Below are 21,418 nucleotides of genomic sequence, written 5' to 3' on the forward strand. Positions count from 1 at the left end.
ACACACACAGACACACACACACACACACACACATTCTGACCACTTGTGACTTTTCATCACATACGTCTCCTGCTCCCTGTCCAGTGGTCAGCAACACAGGGGAGCCTCGTCACTCACATAGGGTGAAGACCACTGGATGTGATGCTATGCTAATGTACATGTGCCAGCACAGTCGTCATGTTAGAGGGTAGAGACTTATACGTCAGTCTCAGACAGAGGTCAGGCGGCAGACAAGCAGTGCAGAGTTTGGTGTCAGAGGTGTAGCTTGGACGCCCGCTGCTTGTCAAGGTTGGTGTGTTTCTGCAATACGTCCAGGTGTCTTTTCAGTATAAGCCTGTTATAGTATAGTGTATGAGGTGGTAAGTCATGTCAGCTGCCACGATTTATAGCTGTCTTTAGAGCTGCGGTATGTTTGGACATCGTGGAATATTTTTGTTGGATGTTTCAGTGGACTCGGTTGAGGGCTGTTCTGTAGCTGGACTGGGCTTGAATCCTTCTTCTAATTTGTTACTTCCTCCAATGAGGCTCTGTGAACGGATTGGGCCCATGTGGCGTTTTGTTATGACTACGGAGCTGCCTCTGTTCTTTGTGAAAGTGCATGTGTGTGTGTCTTTTCTTTTACTTTGCGAGGACATTGTGGCTTAGAATTAGACTTTCAAAACAGAGTAGATTTGTTTTTCAAAGTTGTTCTGATAAAATATACATATTTAATGCAGTTGGCTCATCTTAACTTATATTGTGTTGGTAGGCGGCTGGGCAAACATTTGTTGAGAGGTGCAGAGAGAGATGTTAACCTTTCAGATTAGTTGAAATGTTTTGCAATATTTTAAGCATGTTTAGTTTTAAAGTTGATATTGATGTCAGCTGTCTTTAATTCAGATCATTTCCTTTTTTGCAAACTGAATGATGCAGCAGTGGGTCACGTCTGTAGTAAATTACCAGTAAATTGTTGCCGATAAATGTTCACATTTAATAGTTACCTTGAGTCTGGCCTCAAGAGCAGACAGGCGTTAAAAGTCATTTCAAATATAGCGGCCATTTCTGCACGATATTTGATTATTTGCTTAAATTGAAAATAAATTCCTAGGTTTGTTTTTAACAAATTTATCAGTAGACTTGCACTGGATGGGAAGCCTACGCATTATCACTTTAATTCAGTGCAATAGGTACACTTCTCCATGTTCATGTCGTGGATACTTGGTCAAAGTTAGAAAACAAAGTCTGGACAGGCAGAAGTACCAGAATGGGTAAATAAAATGGGACGAACCAGAAAGAATACAATTTCACTCAGGTCAAATGGCCAGAAAAGATAGATATATCTATAGATAAGTTCACTTGATTTAACTTATAGTGTTTATCTGTATAAGCCTCATGTAGGTTAAAGCATTGTGAGCTGAGAATGTACACCACAAATGATGCTACTCCGTACTTTATCATGTACTGTCGCACATTCACTACAATGATGCAGATATTGCATATTTTTTTAAGCTGATGCTGTTCCTAAGGCATTGTGTACTTTCTTGCTTTTACAATTGTGAAACAAAACAGAAATGTGTTTATGTGCAGGAGTATTTAAATAACCACATGAAGCTATTCCTAAGACTGAGCTAATAAGCTCTGCTAGGACATGGCTTTGACTGCGAGAGGCTTTTTCGGCTGTCAGGGGTTCATTCCCGAAGAGCAGCAGTAACACATGGAGAACGAACAGACTGGGGGGTTATTTAAAAAATATATAAAACATAGAAGGGTCAAGAAATCACAGCCAATAATGAGATCGGTATATTATATTCTGATCTCATACATAATGTTATGAAAATGTGGCCACCGTTGTCAGTAACAATACAGTTGTGCACACTTACATTAAAGCATTTCTAAAAATACTTTTAAGATGTATTTTATGTAGTTTATATCTCTGAAATGTGTTTTCTTCCTCATAAAACTGACTTCATCACTACAGATAGATTTCATTCTTCAATACATTTTTTTTTCTGCGACTGAAAGCTTAATGTCAGCTCTGGTCCTCAGCTATAGATAAATTAGCAAATATTCTTGAAAGTAAACTGTCTGGGTTGCTCAACATGTGTTATGTTTTCTTAAGCCATTTGTGTTCCTAGTTTAAGTTTATGATAAAAAGAGATAATCCATACACAACATCTGCCCAAATACAGAGACCAAACAATGCTCTTGATTTAGCAGATTTTATTAAGTTTTGCCCAATTTCTGAATCACGTGAGTTTAGCAATGTGTCATTAACCAGAAAAAGCATCTAATTTATTATTATTATATACATTAGAGGTACTACACATATTTACCTAATCCCTCTGGTACTCTTTGATTTCAAATATTCTAATAATGCATTATCACTCTTTTTAACATTATGATATTTCTTTACATTTTATTATAAATGAATGCAAATAACAAAAGGTAGATATTCCACGGGAGTTGTAGTAGGAATGTGTCGAGGTGGTGCGGCTGTGTCCACTATGGCAAAATAAGATCATTAAATCACAGTAACACTGTGATACTGTTGTATTTACAAGTTGTTCTCTCTGGCCATCCACCTTGACACCTATTGTCTTCATCACAACATTGGTCTAAAGTGTCTATCTAGCACATTGTGCCGGTAGCCCAGGAGTCCATATTAGTCTATTAAGGACAGTGTGTGTCAGGGGGGCAGCTCCAGTAATTATAGCTCTGAGTCATAAGCTGGAATGGCGTAAGTATATCTCTCCATCAGCATGCTTGCTCTCTTAAGAGTGTGTACAATCAGCAGTGAAACTAATCACTGTCAACTGTCAAAAAGTGAGTCAGTTATCATGATTACACGTGTCACTCCTTAGACTGTGGTATGTTATTTTAATATAGGTCTGTTTTATGTTTTTGTTGTTGTATGTATCGCAAATACATACAACTTAAACTCGAAAAAAGCACTCATGTGGTCCTTTAACTTCATGCACTTTAATGCACTTTCACATATTAAATAATAATCCAACGTTTTGTTGTTTAAAAGTTTTATGGACAAAGACAAAATGCTTAACAGGAAGAAATGCAAATTTAGCAATCAGATTTTTAGTCTAACAATTGTCTGGAAGATTTTTGTTCGAAAACAGCAACGTTAGTACTTGAAATAGCATTTGAATGTATTTTTTAGCATTCAGCTTTTATATCAGGAACACTTTTAGTGACTGAAGCTGCTCTAAATTAAGTTTTTCATAAAATGTGTATTGTTATATATTTTTAAACCATTTAATCACATTCATTACTGTTGCTCATTATGTAATCTACCATGTGTGAAATTGGTGGAGCAACAATAATGAATGTGATTGAATGGTTTAATAATTTAAAAAAAAAAATATATATATACAATATAAGATTTTTATATTTTTTTATTTTGTCCCGTTAGTTACGAGTTTTATTGAGTTTTCATTTTCAATACCAGAGCTTTGATTTCAAGACCATATGTCGCCAGCGGGGTACTTTATAGCTCAGTATAGACTAGAGTATAAACTATGGCTGTTATATGAGTTTATGAACTGGAAATGTAATCGCAAAACCACATAACAACTACATAAGCCAGTAGGAAGACGATAATCCTCTGCAAGATTCAGTTGCATAAATTCATATTTTAAAATGTCTCTTCTTCTGCCCCATATTTAAAAAGGACAACCACAACCCGTTTTATTACAATCCTTCTCTCGTCATGTGCAGTACAACCGTCTAAGAAGAATCTGTGGAAACGTGATCACAAATAACCATAATGCAGTGCAGCAGCGTCTCTGCATGCGAACTTTGTGGCTGACAAATCTTTTTCTCGAACAATTTGAGATTTCACCATTTCTAATCTCACTGGCTTGTCACCTTTTAGCCGGGTTGGTAGGAGCACTTTCTAGATAGATAGGGCACTGTCAGGTGCTTAACATAGATGATGTGATGAATAGTTAAGTAGACTAAGTTTAGACAGCGCGTGAGAACATTAATCAGAAAAGGACAGGCCAGTCAAACATGGTCACAGCACCAGTTGGTGATGTGGTTCTACGTGGTGCTATTAACAGTTTGGGTTGTAAGAACCTGGTGTACGGAGCAGTGTAGCTGTAGGAAAATGGGCGCTTCAGCAGCTAACCTATTGATATCTGAACCGTGCTTTATACAGCTGTCCCTCTTCTACTTCAACTAACTCGCTCTTTATCCGTGAAATTTAAATTATGTTGCAACACCCGGTCCATGGTAGATGTGCTGTGACCTCTCTGTGGAAGGTGAAATCCATCATTTTCCATATGTTGGTTAGAATTCATTGAAACAATGTATGAACTATGTTTGTTGAAGTGATGAAAACGCACACTGAAAGTAGCAAGAGCTGTTGATTGCAACATGAAAGTTATATCCTGCTTGCGTTTACATTGCTTTGTTTGCAATGCAAATGTAATTGGTCGAAGGAGGCTGCTGTCTACTTATCTCTACGGTCTTAGAGAAGAACTTCAGGAGGAATCGTCTCTTTCGGAGTTCACGTACCTCGTAGGGGATTTTACTCGTCAGTAATCTGGACAATCAAATCTGAAACCAGGAGACAGACAGAGGTTGAGAATCCTAAGATTTACAAATTTTGGTTGATGAAAACTTACCAGTTCATGAGTACAGAAAAGACTATGGAATTATAAAATATGAGATATTCTGGGCACATTGTTCTGCACCCCAGCTGACATAACCATCTTTCCTAGCTACAGTCGTCTGCCACACAATGTGAAGAAAATACCTTTGCTAGGAGAGAGAACAGCAACCGCCTGTGTAATACCTCTTGGCACTGATTATTTCCTTTGGTTTATCCTAAACCCAGCCACACTGACAGCCAGCTGTTGGCTGTGCAACTTCTTCCCGTCTGCTGGTTGATTCGCCTTATTAGTTGTGGGGAACACAATTGTGTGAATAATGGGAACTGAAACTTTCTAACAGTTAATGCCAATAACAAAAAGGAAAGCGGTGGACTAATAGCTAAATGTCATTTTGTAGTTCTATGATCAAAACTGCGCAAAAGTGGTCCTTGTTTGGTAGTTTTGTAATAGTGTACACTATCTGCATGAAGCATAATCACTAGCCACAGTTGTGACATTAGCAGTCAATAATGGCAGTGAAGTGGTGTGATGATTGAAGACAGTGTGAACTTAACTGTGTTGATATTAGGACAAAATGTGCTGCTTTAGATAGCAGTAACATTTGAAATTGACATATTATTCACAACAATGACTATCCACTGCTCTTTCATGCTGGATTTCTCACCTAGTAACTGAATATTGAAAAACAACCTCCACTACTTCACTTCCAGATAGTATTAAGTGTATCTAATTTGCATTTAAAATGTCTAATAGACAGTGCCTTCTCAATTCAACCACCCATACTTTCACATCCTGTTCAAGTAGTAGTTATCTTGAAAAACAAATGTCTTTGATATTATTTTCTGAGTTCCGTGAAACACGTGCATGACTTTTGTTGCTGGCACCAAAATACCTCAATCCTATTGGCTCCTGCTGACAACAGGATCGAATTCACCCTTCAGGGGCATGCTTGTGATCATATACACAAACATTAGCAGTTACCTTCTCAGCTATTCTGTGAGATCTAACAAGGTGAGTGGATTTGTCCTTTGAGATATGTGATGTTTATTTTTTGTTCCCCCATAGCATCAGTACGGTGCCTTTGGACAGCGCCGATAAGAAGTGCCTCCAGGTAGGCGCAGGTGGTGTGCAGGCGGGGCCTCAGCAGCAGAACCAGCAGTTCCTCCTGAGCCCAGCCAGCATCCAGCTCGCCCAGCTCCAGGCCCAGCTTACCCTCCATCGCCTGAAACTGGCTCAGGGTGGCAATTCAGCCACTGCTGCCGCTGTTCTCAATCAGGTTCTTTCCAATGTCGCCATGTCCCAACCCCTGTTCAATCAGCTACGGACCACTATGGTTGGGAACCCTCAGGGTGCCTTCCCCACGGGAGTGCTAGGTTTTTCCTCTTCAAATTCAGCGTTGGGGGCCTTGGCTGGGGGGGGGTTCAACCAAAACCCAGGGAATGTGAGAGTGAACCACCCTGGTGGAGGGGGGGCAGTGGGCCAACAGAGTGTGGAGTATGGTAAAACATCAGCGTCAACTTACCCTTCTGATACTGACAGGCGTGCTCAGTACAGCTTAGCTGGTGGGACATCTGGAGCGTCAGCCACAGCTGGTGATGGACAGTACACAATGATGAACACTCAGGCAAAAAACATGAACAATGTTGGTTTTCAGAGAGATTTCTATGGGCGTGATGTGCTGGGACAACAATCTGGGTTTAGTGTCAATGAGCAGAACATGAATATGTATAACTCCACTGGGCATAAGGAGCAATGGAAAGGCCCCGCTAACTTGAGTCACACTGGAGGGGTGGATAGGGTTTCTAATGCTGCCAATGTGTGGACAGCAGCTGGGCAGCCAATCCGGTCCAGAACGGAACTGTATAACCCAGAGGAGCCAACCCCTGACCCCAAGTTCAATCCCAGTAGTGGGATTTCCTCTTTTGCTTCAAGTGGCTCGCAGGGGTTTGGGGGCTACCAGCCCCTGCATGGAAATGAGGAAACCGTATCTTCAGGTACCAGGACACTTCAGCCCTACCAAGTCAATGATTACCATGCTGTCACACCCAATCAACTGCCACACCAGTGTAGCATCTGTGAGAAGAAGGTCTACAACCTTAAGGTGAGTGAACCGATCACTCAAAATATAAATGCGTGCATGTAAATGTATGAGGAGTTGCTTGTTTTGTAAGCATACACGTAACTGTAATGCCTGAAACTATACAGAATGATTCACCTGCAAGTTTTACATTTTTCAGCTTACATCTTAATTTAAATTAGACAATGGAGAGTTGAACTAATGGGCAAGTTTGCCTTCAAATTAAGCAAGAAGTCATGTGATGTTATTCAATCACTAAAATGGGTTAATGTCCTGGCTTTGGATGAGAAAATTGGCATTTCAGCCTGAAAATAGCTAATATAGCCTATAGTTAAATGTTTTGATTTAAGGGGCAGCCACTGACTAACCAATCCAAGATGTTGTCTCTTTAACTGCTGTCAGCCATGAGCTTATACACGGGGTATGTAAGACCTACCATGGGAGGGCAAGCAGTGAGCTTCCAGTGTTTCAAAGCTGTCTGAGACTATGTTTGGATGGTGTGCGTGTGTGTTTTAGGACTGGGACCAGCACGTGAAGGGAAAACTACACCTGCAGAACCGTACCGTGTACACAAACGAAGGGTGAGTTATTTGCTGCTCCAAAATGTATTGAACAGGAGTTGAACGTAGGTCGTGATTGCAAAATGCTCTCTACCATGTTGTTTTACTACTGACTGACGATTTGAGATGTTCACAAAGCTAGTGGCCGCACACGGGACAATTTGTTTTTAGTTCATTTTCAAACAATAATAGCTAAAAAATGTTACTTTCATAATTAACCTTGACCATAGTTGGATAATTTCCCCTCTCGCTTACCAGCTGTGTTACAGTAAGTTTGTTTTAGTTTTAGCACTATGCTGATCAGTTCAGAGCAATATCTCTCGAGTGTTTGAAGCATTTTATTTAGCTTTTCCTTGCTCTATATACGGCTGTCTTGATGTTTCTATGAACATGAGCTCTGTCACTAGATATGAGCGAGCAAGGCAGGGGAGAGGCAGCTAAAATCAGCCTTCTCTGATTGTTGCAGCTCCTCTGTGGTATCGGCTGGAGCTGTTCACTACGCTGTCGGTAGGTCTTCTGATGGAGGTCTGAACCCCGCAGGGACGAACTCCATGGTCTACTCTGCTGCAAGTCAAGGTAAGGTAACCCATGTGTCTCCACAGCTGCCTCTGTTTGTTAGCAATGTCAGAGTGATGTTTATCTGATTGCTGGAATATGTGAAACAGCGCGATAGATGAAGGTCTGGCAGTATTTTTAGAATTACGTGAGGGCATGAGGCATCATGTTTTTATAACTTGACACAGGGTATTTTAATACATTGATGTATGTTGAATGAGCATCCAAAATATGGTGGACCACAACACTAAGCCAAACCTTAATATGCAGTTGTTGTTGCACATATTATAACTGCAAATCCATAAAGCTGATGTCACTTGTCCAATGCTTTTCTACACAGAAACAAATTGAGCACCAGTTTTCTACCATATCGACAGTATCTGTCCACCCTATGTCTATATCTCTTTCTATATCACTTATCACTCATGTATAATTCCTTAAAGGCAAACCACCTGTGGTTAGCCGCAGGCAGCTTGAATGAGCCTTTGCACGTAACTCTTTGAGCAGCCTTAAGTTGGAGAGATTGTCTCTTCACTCAGAGAACCGTTGTTTACTGGTACACATGTTGCCTTTTGTTGTTTTGTTGATTCTTCTTTTAGTTCAGTGTTTGGAACGGTTGGGGAACAATAGCTGTAAATAAGAAGGAAAATTTAGGTCTTGTTTTGAGCTACCCAGGACACAACTGTTGTAGTAAGCCAGCACCATGGGCCAATGGTGAGAAATCAAGCCATATCATTATAAGTACAGCACATTCAACTAGTTTAAAAAAATAATGTCTTTAAAATTTTGAAATAAGCCTTGATTTAACATTTGTATTTATATTATAGAAGGAGTTTCAAACTGTGAGGATATTGACAGTGTCACCGTACTTCCCAGATGTCAGTTTTAGCACTGATGCATGTTTTAATATTCCATAATTATACACAAACAAAAAAATAATAATAAGAAAAATAACTAATAATGATTTGAATTATTCCCTTTGTAAGTAATATTTATAACAATGCATGTCAACAAATAACTTTATCCCACACTCGGTCGACAGTATGCAGAGATTATTAAATCAAAATTTCAAATTGTTTCCACAGATGTATCTACAGGAGCCAATGCATCATACTTGCCAGTTGCAGCCATGAAGACTTATCCCACTTCAGATACAGGATTTGTCTCACACCAGGCAGAGTCAAAGGTTGGACAAATGTATTTTCTTTTTCTCAGGGTTAATAGTTTTCCCTTGACATATAAATCTAATTTTGTGACCGGCTTTGAAGAATGCCAGTGAAAAGGACCAGCTGTCATCCTTGAACATGAACACGGCTATACCTTGATCATATCTTGTTTCATGGAAATCGATTGATGGTGATTAATGAATAATATTTGACTCCAATAATGACTGTTGCATTAATAGACTCAGAAGACAATGGCCAGCTTTCATTTGTGTTCTTTGGTGCAGCGTAAGATGATATGTTATTATATTTTATCTCTAATTACGTTTAATACTGCATATCTCCTATATACTGCATTTCTTCTGTGTTTCTTAAAATAATTTGTTGCTCAGCAGCAGGAAAAAGTGTGCAAAGTGTGTGATGAATGGAGCCAGAAGGTGTTTGCCTAATGAATAGACCCAGATCCTCTTGTTGACAGCTGCTGGCTGACACTTACATGGCATGACGACGTAAAAAGAAAAGAAAATTAAAATGAGCATTAGTCCAGAATGTTTTATCCATCTTGCACAGACAGAAGTTATTTAACAATTATAAGACTATTCATTTTTATGAATATTTATTTTAGTGCTAAGCCACACAGTATGTTAACTTACTCAAATTTAAAACTTTGATTATAGTGGGGTTCCAAATATAGTACATTGTAGGAATGTGTCAGGGTACCAATAATGAAGAAAAGCTCACTTTGCCTTTGGCTACAATTAAATTTGAGTTAAATGAGTTAAATTTTAAATTAAATATTGTTCGGAAAAGATTTGTCACTGCTTGCTGCCCCACAGTCGGTTGGCCTGTCCAAAATGTTTGGCCCCTGACTGCGGTTGAAAAACAGCAGCTGTTGATAGGCATCCATCACGAAGGCAGGTGTCCTGAAAAGCAAAATGCAGCAGATGATGAGTGAGGTGAAAATTAGCCCCAGCAAACCCGTGGAAAGCCATGTCTCGTGCCCGGCACACAGCTTTCAACAGCCAGCGGGCATTATGTTATACACATACCTGCACACAGATATATACTGTACACACTGTCCATTGTGTATTTAGTTGCACTTCTTGAAACATACCATACCAACCTTTACAGAGAATGTTCAGGCCCTGCCCAAAAGCTCCTTAATTAAGCCACATTATACAGTATACACACTATTCACACTATTATAAAAAAATGGTGGATGCAGTATTTAATTTGCATGACTAATATTTGATATTGATATTGATTCGATATAATATAACAAAAGAAAACCAAAAAGGTTTCACCAGCCAATGCGAAAAACACGAAAAAAGAGAAAGGCCCTATCTAGCTCAAGGCTACTGTAGAAACATGACAGTTGGCTCAGTGAAGAGGACCCGCTCCTTCAGTAAATATAAATGGCTCATTCCAAAGTTATATATGTATATATATATATACGTTAAATATATATATATATATAATTATATGAAAATAAGAATATGGTTGACGTGGGCTGATGCAGAGTGAGGCCATGTTGTTTAACTTACATTCCTTCCACTGTAAAACCACTTCTTCCGTTTCAACAAACATGCGTGACTCGGCTGTTTTGAATCAGCCATTTGTTTTTTTTTCTTCATTGCCAGGGGAGCCAATTTAACAGGAGCCTGAACTCAGTAACATGAAAGTCATGCGCTTCATTGGTCGGTTATTGACAAAGAGTTTTATTGTAGCAGTGGGAAAATATTTAGAGGCTGTGCTACATGAGCTAATGTTGGTTGCTATTAACACACACCTGTCGAAGTAGAACAGGTGGAGTTTTACTGGTTTTTAAGCCCTGTGTTGAACCGAGAGCGCTCACTCAAATGCACACGCACAACCGCATGCAATGATAATTTGTGAATTTATTTTGAATGTCTTAAGTTTTATTTTCGGCTATGAAAGTTGAAATAATTAGCACAACCTGTACGGAGAAGCTCACACACACGTGCATTAGCACATGCATACAAGCATAATATTTTGCATGCTTGCACATACAAAGCAGTCTTTAGTTTGGACTGCATTTTTCCTCAGCCCAGCTGGAAGTAAAACAGTAGCTTTATGTGATAAGGCAACTCAAACAGACATAAACACAGGATTACAGCTAACTGCTGTGAAGAGCACAGACCTTAAGACCCCCTGGTCACACCCCAACGGCACTGGTGTAACGTTTCACACTGGTGAGAGACCGGTAAAGCGATCTGAGGGATAGGCGTGTGAAGGAACGTGGGGAGAAACTGTGAAACCAGACTCACTATCTCCCTCGATCCTCCAACATGGATCCTGCTTTGTACAAATAAGCAGGCTTGTCCTGTGGAGAGATTCCAGCTAATGATAGTCAGCACGCTGTCAGTGAACACAGGAAAGCACTCAGTGTGAAATGGTTGTTGTCCTTTACGTCATTTGGCCCTAAGTTCAGCAGGTCATAGTGTTGAGTGTTTCAGCCACAGAACATATGGCTGAATACACTCTGGCAGGTAAAGACATTACCACTGTTGACTGTAGTGTAGGGTGCAAATTGTCTGATTGGTAGATTTATGGAAAAGTGCATTTAAGACAAGAAATTGTGTTTTTTTTGATTGATTGATTAATTGAAATAAAAGCTAAATTAAGATGTGATGAAGCAAACGTTACAGAGAATCGTTAATTACACAAGGTAGTTTTCTTTCATAATTAATTTCCAATTTAATCAAATAATTTTTTTGGAGCTGACCAGGTTAATTGGTCTTAATTCTTAGAATCAAACTGTAGTGAATGTGAGTGCATAACCTGTTTTGTGTGGGTGATTTAAAGCATAAAACCATGACATTGTTTAGCTACGGTGTTGCTTCAATGGAAAAATGTGATTTTCTTTCCACAAAAGTTTTGTTTTTGTAGTTCCATATATTTAAAGCCTCGTAATAGACCATTTAAGGATAACCCGGCCGTGTGGTGCCTCCCTGTGAGTGGCATTGACATGGCATATCTCTGTGCCTCTGGTTTGCGGTTAACAGAAACAGCTACTGTTTAAAGCTTGAGCCAACCTTGACTGTGACATCAATGCTGTGGTCGAACTGTCTGAGATTCCAGACACAGACAACATTTTGCAGGTCAGACATTAGTGAGTGCAGTGAGCAAGACTCCTGTTCTCTCTAATATCACAAGGTCATAAACAGCCTATTCCTGGATCAGTTTAATGAACCCGACCGGCTCTGACCTTTGTGTGTCCTGGTGATGGCACTGAGCTGTTGATAGAATTATTGCTCTTATCAACTGCTGGACAGAAACCATTCAGTTGTGGCATCGGATCACATGTAATTTATGGACTATTTGTGATCAGTGCTTCATGTATGTTATCAACACTGATAAACTTGGCTCTGATCATGTTTCAACGTGCATAGTAAAGTGATTTTGAGATTGTAAAAGTTTCCTCCTCCTCCTCCTTATACATTCTACACCTCATGCTGTTAGACCCAGTGTGAAGTGTATGTTAGTGTTGGTGTTTTCCCTGAACAAATTCCCTGCAAAAGCAGAGACCCTAGCTGCTGGTCCAAGATGGTATTAAGTCCCCAGTCTGTCCCGCACATGTAACTGTCTGTCAGGTCAGCCAGCAAAGCAGGAGGAGGAGGAGAAGGGGCGCTGGAAAACTTGCAGTGGCAGCAAAATGGTTGCAGAAATAAGACTCCAAGATATGACGCTCTGAATTTACAACCACTTTCTGAAATGATGTTAGGGGAACATGAGGTGTCCAACGGTATGTCCAGCATAGTTTGATGCTGAATAAACAGATTAAATCAGTCAGTGGTACTTGCCTTTGCATTTTTTAAGTTATAAATGTAGCAAGTAAGTTGTTCTGTCTTAGCATGGCTGTTCTCTAAATTCTGCTTTGGACAGAGATGGAGGGTGACAAATGTGGTGGTTGTTAACACTGTTAACATTATCTGCTTTAAAAACAAATCTATAAAAGTAAATACGATAACAATAAAGCAATGGATTGTCAGAAGCAATAATAATGCAATATCTAAAAACTAAAGCAGATTAAATTAGTTTCACCATCTCTGTACTGTCTCTATGCAGCCTTCTGTGTCTCCATGAAGAAAAATATAATTGACTGCTCATTTAACCACTTTCAAGCAATGCAAGTCGCTATAGTTGGCAGCCCAGAGGGATTCGTGTGAAATGTCTCGCGCCAGTCAGCTGACAAGTCTCTACATACAAACAAGTACACTTTCATTATCACTGCTGCACTACTGCCAAGGAACTATTAATAGATGGAATGAGGTGGGTTGTATTAAGGAGGGAAACTGACATGACATCCTGTGTGATAGTGTTACACTGATGTTAGACAGACTAGTTTCCTACAGTATGATTGACTCGGATGTGTTATAAAGATTATTCAAAGAGCACACTGACATTTTGGAAGTTTTTATTTTTTTGTCATCAAGCCCACAGTTAGATGAGAGGATCAATATTGATTTAATCTCTGTTTTATTTCTGTGTATCCAGGTGAGAGTTCAGCCTATCTTTATAGATTCACTGGAAGCAGGAGGGAAACTGCTAACCTGGCGGTGTCATAAGTGAAAAAAAAATAACAAGTTTAAAATCCCCGTAACTGTCGTAGTTACATTTTATATCGTTTATAATTACCCATGAAGAAATAGAAAAGGATTGCAGCATTGCAGCTAGATTCCTTGACCATACAATACATGGGTTCATTGCACGCAGGATCCCAGAAGTCCTGTCCTCATATAGGGTTGGCAGGTTTGCACACTAAAGTTAACAACTGAACAAAACCAGACGACTAGCCCGGTATATACTTTTCATGGTGTTAATATTATTGTAAGCAGGATGTTGATATATATATATATATATATATTGATATACTGGATTTTATTATGCTGGTCTGTCTGATACTTAAAACAGTATTCATGGTTGTAATTGTTTTTATTATTTGCAGCCATTTCCACTCAGAGAGGCCACAACTGGGCGAGTCGTCCACATCTGCAACCTCCCTGAGGGCAGCTGCACAGAGAATGATGTCATCAACCTGGGACTACCCTTTGGCAAAGTCACCAATTACATCCTCATGCGCTCTACTCATCAGGTACAAGCATATTATTGTTTGATTCTTTTTTATACAGGTATATCTATAAATATTTCTGTTTGCAGAGATTTCTGTCCTGACGGGTTCAAAGACAGGTGTTGATCCTGCAACTATGTTGGGGAAAAAAAATGGAAATGGAATTGTCTGTGCACATTTTCTTTCTTCTGTTCTATCAACAGCTTTTTTTCCTGCTGCCTCTGTTATGTGATATCACGTACCTTGTCATAACATACTGGCTGTTTAACTACCAGTACAACTCACTCAGGTTTCAGTTATCAGGACTGAACTACACCATTAATATCACGCCTATCAAATTTAAAGCATTCATACTAAAATTGTGGTATTAGTTTAAGGGACTAAAGCAACTGTTATGGTGGTTTGTTACAGTAATGAAATGTGATACCTTGAGATGATGATTTTCAAAAATTATCTTAAATCTGACATGTGAAATGTGAAACATTATTGTGCAGATGCAAGAGAAACCATATAACTGTCAGAGGGGGATTATTGTTGATATTAATTTTCTGTTCTCCCATTAGGCATTTCTGGAGATGGCGTATGTTGAAGCCGCTCAGGCCATGACTCAATACTACCAGCTCACTCCAGCCGTGATTGACAATCAGAAACTTCTTATACGAATGTCTAAGAGGTACAAGGAGCTGCAACTCAAGGTAAGGCTGAACAACAAAGTAAACATTCGGTTAAATGCTGCGTTGGCTCATTAATTAACTGGAATTTACTTTCTGTATAGAAACCAGGTAAAGATCTTCAGTCCATCATCCAGGACATCACCTCTCAGCGGGGAAAGGACGAGATGCAAGAACTTGAACAGTAAGGCAACTTTTCTACTTTATCAGGCTCCTTTTTTGTGTGTGTAGCCAAGTTCTTTGAGTCACTAATTGAGGAAAGCAAAATGGAAATCCATTAAGGTAAACATGTTGTAGATGATTACTTAAGCCTGTGTAATATTTCTGATCTCCAGAATTAGAACACAAAGTGCAGTTTTAGAGCATTTCTCCATGTAATCTGACCATCATCTCTTTCCAGCTACATGCCAGAGAGAGCACGCTCCCGCAGCCCAATCAGCCGCTCACTGAGTCCTCATTCCCACAGCCCCAGTTTTACATCATGCAGCTCAGCCCACAGCCCCCAGGGAGGACCATGCAGGGGTCCGGAGAGAAACAGCAATGGCCTGGGCCCCCGCCGGGGCTCTTGGGATTGGTCCTCACACTTAAGAAGGGGTGAGGACGAAAGGGAGAGGGACGACCCATGGAGGAATGGGGGCAGTGTGGAAGACGATCGGCCAAATGGACGGGCAGCTGACCGTCGGAGGGCTTATCAGAAGCCTTTGGATCATATCAGCTCGAGATCTGCAGATGAGCGAGAGGGTGGAGGAGGAGGAGGAGGAGGAGGAGGAGGTGGAGGTGGAGGTGAAGGGATAAGGGGCAACAGAGACTGGCACCCACGAGGCAGCCCTCAAGGCATGTCCTTCAGCTCTCATAGGAATATGGAGGGCGAGTTCTACACGAAGGAACAAATGTACAAGTCAGACAAGCCGCCCAGACCTCCATACCAGAGGCATGATACCAAGTCAAAGAGGAGGGATGGTGGTGACTACCACAGCAGATCGAAGCATTCGGAGTTTGAGATAACTGAGGAGCCCCTTCGCAGAACACTAGAAGACAAGAGGCAAGGTTCACCAGGCAAGGACAGGAGCAAGAAGACAAGCAGGAGGTGCATCACTGCGGAAAAACATGAGAAAGAAAACACTACGGAAAATACTGTGAGTAACTTTTGTAATATCATTTGTTGTTGTATACTTTGCGTGGCACATCCTTCCAGCTGTTAAGGCATTTCTTTTTCCAGGATCGCAAGTCAAAAGAAAAATCAGTTTCACCTCAGCAAACCAATATGCCAAAAGAGTCAACTGAATGTAGCAAAGAAAGAGACACTGTAAGTAAGCATTAAGATCTTAATTACACATTCAAACTCCTGTCAGGGGAACTGTAAACATCCTCTTTAAAGCTCCAGGTTACTACTACTGCAGAGTAGAGTATTAACGGCTACTTTCTCAATGCATTTTCTAAGGTGAAGGAGCGGGAAAGTGGAGATGACACTGATGAAGAGTGTTGGTATCCTAAGAACATGGAGGAACTGGTCACTGTAGATGAAGTGGGAGGAGAAGATGATTCCATAATTGAGCCAGACCTTCCCGAGCTGGAAGAGTATGTATCCTGCCCCAAAGAGCCTGCAGAGGAAGAGGCAGTGGAGGAGCATATACTACCACGTACCTCCTCTTCCTCCTCCTCCTCCTCCTCCTCGTCCTCTTCCTGTGAGGTGCAGGAGACATCTAATGAGAAGTCGAATCAAGAAAAGTTCTGTGAGAATGATGGAGACCCGGCAGAAATATTTGTAAAGGAGAAACCGAGGAGTGTTTTAACTGCAGCCAGTCCTGAAGACCAGACACTCAGTCCAGTGACTCCTGAGCTACCAATCCCCAACATTATTGACTTCCCCAGTGAGGAGTTCAAGGCTGCGCTGGAGGATACATGTTTAGAGGATAAAGTAATCGAAAGTGGGCCATCAGAGGAGCCAATGGAAAATCACATTTGCGTTTCAGAGGACAGCAAAACCCTGGAAGTACAACAGGTCACGGAAACAATCAATTACGGGGTTCAACACAGGGATGACATTCATCAAAAAGGTACATTTCAAAAGAGAAGTCAAATGTTTAAAGGAAAACCATGAGAGAGCATGTTAAAGGATAGGTTTATTATATAGTATAAGGACAAGTATTTACGTTTTGTCCAAAAAGGGCATTCTAAAGGAGAAAATAAGTTAGGAGTTTCACATTACAACTATAAACTACATGCATTTCCTGCAGTAATGATTGTTTCAAACAGCTATGTATTTTGTTTCTTCCCTAAGGGAATAGTTTCAGATATTCCCTGCAACTCTGTCATGTAATGTCCCAAAACTAATGTAGAAGTAAATACATTGTGGTGAGTTCGTGGTTAAAAAGTGTGGCGTATACTGTGATTTATCTCCTATCATGGATTAAAAAAAAGCACGATTTGTATTGTGCATCCTGCCTATCTTATAACTTACATGCCTTTTACAGAGATCGAGGCCCCTTCGCCATCTCGTGAGCAAGACAAAGCTGTCAGTGAACACAGCATCCCTTTGGGTAAGCATACGTTTCATTATCACTCTGAACCAGAATGTTTGAAAATACATTGAAATTGAGAACTCTACGCACTATATATATGAGATCCTCAATTTTTTATTCTGACAGCAAATTTCAGGTTATGTAAAAATGATTCATAAAAAATAATGATAAAACTGTATCAGATTTCTCTGGCTGAATTAAACCCAGTCCAACAGTCTTTGAATTGGTCTACATTTAATGGTTGTCACAGAGATAAGTTCATTGAGTCTTGAGCTTGTGGTTTTAGTCCTAAAGATATAATGTTGTCATGTACACCATTAATAAGTGCACTGACAACCTGTTGCATTAGCACTCTAATTGACTGGAATTGCTTGGCCACTTGTTGATATTTCCGTGAGCAGGTTGTGAAATGCACCCATGAGAGATGAGTATTTATATTATCATTAGGGCTAGAATGACACGGCCAAGCACATGGCTAATGTTGGGCCTGCTGCATGGAGACTTACATAAGTCCTTGTGCAGTGTAACAACAATAGCCCACAGTACAGACACATGAGTTTGGTTATTCCTGTTGTATGATGCCCTGGGAATGTGTGTGTGTGTCCAGAGCAAACTGTGTCCAACTGATAGCATGGTCACAGCCAGATTTGTGTTGTTTAAATGTACCTTGATACTCATCTGTTTTAAAGGACTAAAATAACAGACATACTAATATACGTGTGATATATTTTTTTTGTAAAAGGGTATTCATCTTATCAGCATAAACTGTTAAAGGTTAACAAAAATATCTAAATTCCAAATTAAGAGCATAAGACGCTGTCAGTCAGGACGGCGTTTACAGCTGTAACCGCTGTGTGAGAGCAGTGCAGAGCTAGCCAGTGGGGCACACACACACACACACACACACACACACACACACACACACATGCATGGCCGACCGGGCTAGAGAAGCTTGGATTACAACACAGACAGAGGAAGAGTGAATTCATTCTCAGATAGACGTTACTCCACTATATCTTTAGATAGCAAATAGTTGTTTGCCGCGATATTAATGCCCTGAATGTTGTGTAGTAAGTCCCTTCCTCTTTAATTCATTCATCAAAGGAGAAAATACAATTGTGCTGTTTTTATCGAAGATTTTTCATGTGCAGTTTACATCATTTATTTCATATCTGTGTGACATAAAAGGTTTTCATTTTGGTTTAATCTTTTCCGGTGACATGTTGTCCTTTTTCATTCTAATTGAATGAAAAGTTGTATTTAAAAAATGTTTCATGTTGACTAGAATCAATGAAATAGGCCCGAGTATATTGTAGTTGGAGTGCAGAAGCAAGATGTGTAGTTAGGGGTTCACCAAGAGAGCCCTCATTGACAGAGGCATGCTTTCGTTTCTCTGTTGATTTGAATAACTGAGAATGACACAAAAGTTGTTTAGCGAATAAAATAAGCAGGAAAATTTCACTTTCAAAATTTGGATAGAGTGAAAATAAAACAATTTTATTTCTAAAACTAACACAAAGTGTAGAAACTGTATTGCTAAGTGCTATCCCGGTAAATACCCTTTGTGAGGACCCTCATCTGTCAGGTGCTGATTTCTGGGAATTGAATTGTAATAGTTGTGTTTGCTGTCTAATAGGAGTGGAGTTCATAGTGCCGAGGACGGGCTTCTACTGTAAACTCTGCGGCCTGTTCTACAACAGTGAGGAGACTGCAAAGACCACTCACTGCCGCAGCACCGTGCACTACAGGAACCTACAGGTACACACGGATCGGTGACACTCCGGTCCTTCAGGGGATGATGATGATGATGGTGATGATGATGAGAAGGAATGACATGATAATCTGGATTTTAATTCCACATTGGATTCATTCTTTCGTCCCTGAATTATATGAGGAGGCTAAATATGTTAGTGCAGACACGCTGTATGTTCTATACAACATATCTGCATGTGCTGTCTTTTTTACTGCCAAATATAACATCAAAAATTAAAATCTGTATACTCCACTGTACTGTGGGCACAGCTGTTGTGGTCCACAGTCAGTGTGGTCTGGTAGCAAGATTCACGAGATCACCACCTGTTGCTGAGTTATCGCTTTATAAACATTCAGCACATTCGTGTTATATTAAGTTTCTTCACCTTTCTTCTTAAGTATGTCTTATTTTGGGGATAAATCTTACTTTAAATCTTACATCAAATATGATGTTTTCTAAACAAGATTGCAAAAAAGACAGTTAATATACACTCATACTAATAATATTAGTTTTGATAATTGATAAACTGTCTAATGCCAAAACTTATCTGAAAATAATTTCTCAAAATTGAAGATAATATGACTTTAAACTTTGTGCTTTCTACTATTTGTTGGACAAACAAAGGATTTTAAAGACTTTCTTACTGACATTTTATGGCGTAAACGGTTAATTGAAAAAAATACTCAACACATTAATCAAAAAGAAAATGTGTGCAGATGGACACACAAACGAGCACAAACACATAACGAACATTCACATTGCATGTAAACTTGAAACTGTATTAGGTTTCTTAATATTGGCCACTCAGCACCGAGTCATCTTGCATTTCTCTCGTCCCCGGCTGCACAGCTGAGGCGAGCCGGAGGAGCAGCAATTCAAACTTTTGACGGATTTACATTCCGAGAGGGAAAAAAAACAACAGTTTTAAACAGTTGTGCTGTCTGTCATGTAGTACATACACATTCAGATAATAGTTAATTATTGCTTACATGATTATCAATTCAGTTCATCTGGTTCAGCATCAGATGCAGCTTTTCACCAAAGTATTTAATGGCTGCACAAAAAGAAGAAAAAGAAAAGAAAATGGCCTCTGAGCGATTAGTACAATTCAGCATGCTGCTGGTGGAGACGACTTGCCAGCTGGTTGTTTGACCACAATGCTGACATTTATCAAGATGCAGCTTTCTTGTCCTGACCTTTCTTGAATATATATATATATAAGATATATATATGGGATTAAACCATTTTTCATTTCTTCCACTTGTCCACAGAAATACCTGTCCCAGCTGGCAGAGGAGAGTCTGTCGGGGGTTCTTGCTGAAACCTCAGCTGCACAGTGACATCCACTTGACTTCTCACGCCTTGTACAGCGAACAGCAAAGGAAAGAGTTGTGTATGTGTGTGTGCTGTCGGTGCCAGGTTATGGACAACTACAAATGTGACACGTGAAAGCTAGACTATGAGGACAATTGCACTGGTTTTGATATTTTGGGAGAAGGAATGTTTGGACGGCTTGATTGGCACTGACAACCATAGATATCTCAACTTTGTAAATACCTGGGGCTACAGTATTTAATTGCTTTTTTTTTTGGTTTATCAATTTTCTTACAGTTTATTTTATTGGATTGTGTGTGATGAAATGTATTTGTTATTTTTTGGAATGGAAATCTATTTGCAATGATGTGTAATTACTGAGAAGACACATTTTTACAGCATGGGCTTATGTTAGTCCATTTATAGATTTTAAATCAATTTTACCAACAATGATACAAACTGGTTGCAAAATGACTTGAAATATGTGCCACGGAATGTTTTCACTCAGTTAAAAATATGATTCTCAGGTTTGTTGTATGTGTTTAATGGATGTATAGCTTAGTACACAACATTATATTTTTATTTATATGTGGGGATTTAAAGGCTCTTGCTGTTTTTCTGTCCTCTTGTCATCGATGATTTATGTCTATCAGGTAGAAATGTAAGTCATTTGGATTGATAATGATGCAACTATGCCAAAAAATATTAATTTTTTGAAGTTTCATGTTGGATTGAATTCATAAAGCAATCCCAGTCATATTTGCCGACATATGTAATGCCTTAAATATTGAAGACCTTAAACTGGACCATGTGTTTAATTTATCAGCTAAACAAGCAATGTTTCCTGTTACAGTGATTTGTTCGGAGGGATTATCAAGCCAAATTCTGTTTTTGTATACTGTGAATATTGATGCTGTGACATCAATGATAGTGTTGTTTTCTTTGACAAGCTTTTCATATGATTTTTGATGCAAAAAACGTAAATAAACATTTTCAAACTTGTATTTTTTAGTCTTTTAGTAATGAACTTTGTGTATAGTCTAACATATTCTGTATGCTATATAGTGGCAATACAGCCATGACACACGCAGTGTACAGTACACT

General features: G+C 39.6%; 1 protein-coding gene across 1 annotated transcript; it reads left to right on the forward strand.

Annotated features, from left to right (window-relative positions):
- Positions 1-257: 257 nt before the first annotated feature.
- rbm20 (RNA binding motif protein 20) lies at positions 258-21,220 on the forward strand. Its single transcript, XM_079160217.1, has 14 exons — positions 258-288; positions 5,673-6,708; positions 7,201-7,265; positions 7,711-7,820; positions 8,885-8,985; positions 13,932-14,078; positions 14,618-14,749; positions 14,830-14,909; positions 15,126-15,861; positions 15,945-16,031; positions 16,167-16,782; positions 17,200-17,265; positions 18,884-19,005; positions 20,272-21,220. Exons 2-14 carry the CDS (start codon positions 5,902-5,904, stop codon positions 20,338-20,340), a joined length of 3,138 nt encoding a protein of 1,045 aa, XP_079016343.1. The 5' UTR covers positions 258-288; positions 5,673-5,901; the 3' UTR covers positions 20,341-21,220.
- Positions 21,221-21,418: the final 198 nt, after the last annotated feature.

Source organism: Pholis gunnellus, assembly GCF_910591455.1.
Source record: "Pholis gunnellus genome assembly, chromosome: 5".
Lineage (NCBI taxonomy): Eukaryota > Metazoa > Chordata > Actinopteri > Perciformes > Pholidae > Pholis > Pholis gunnellus.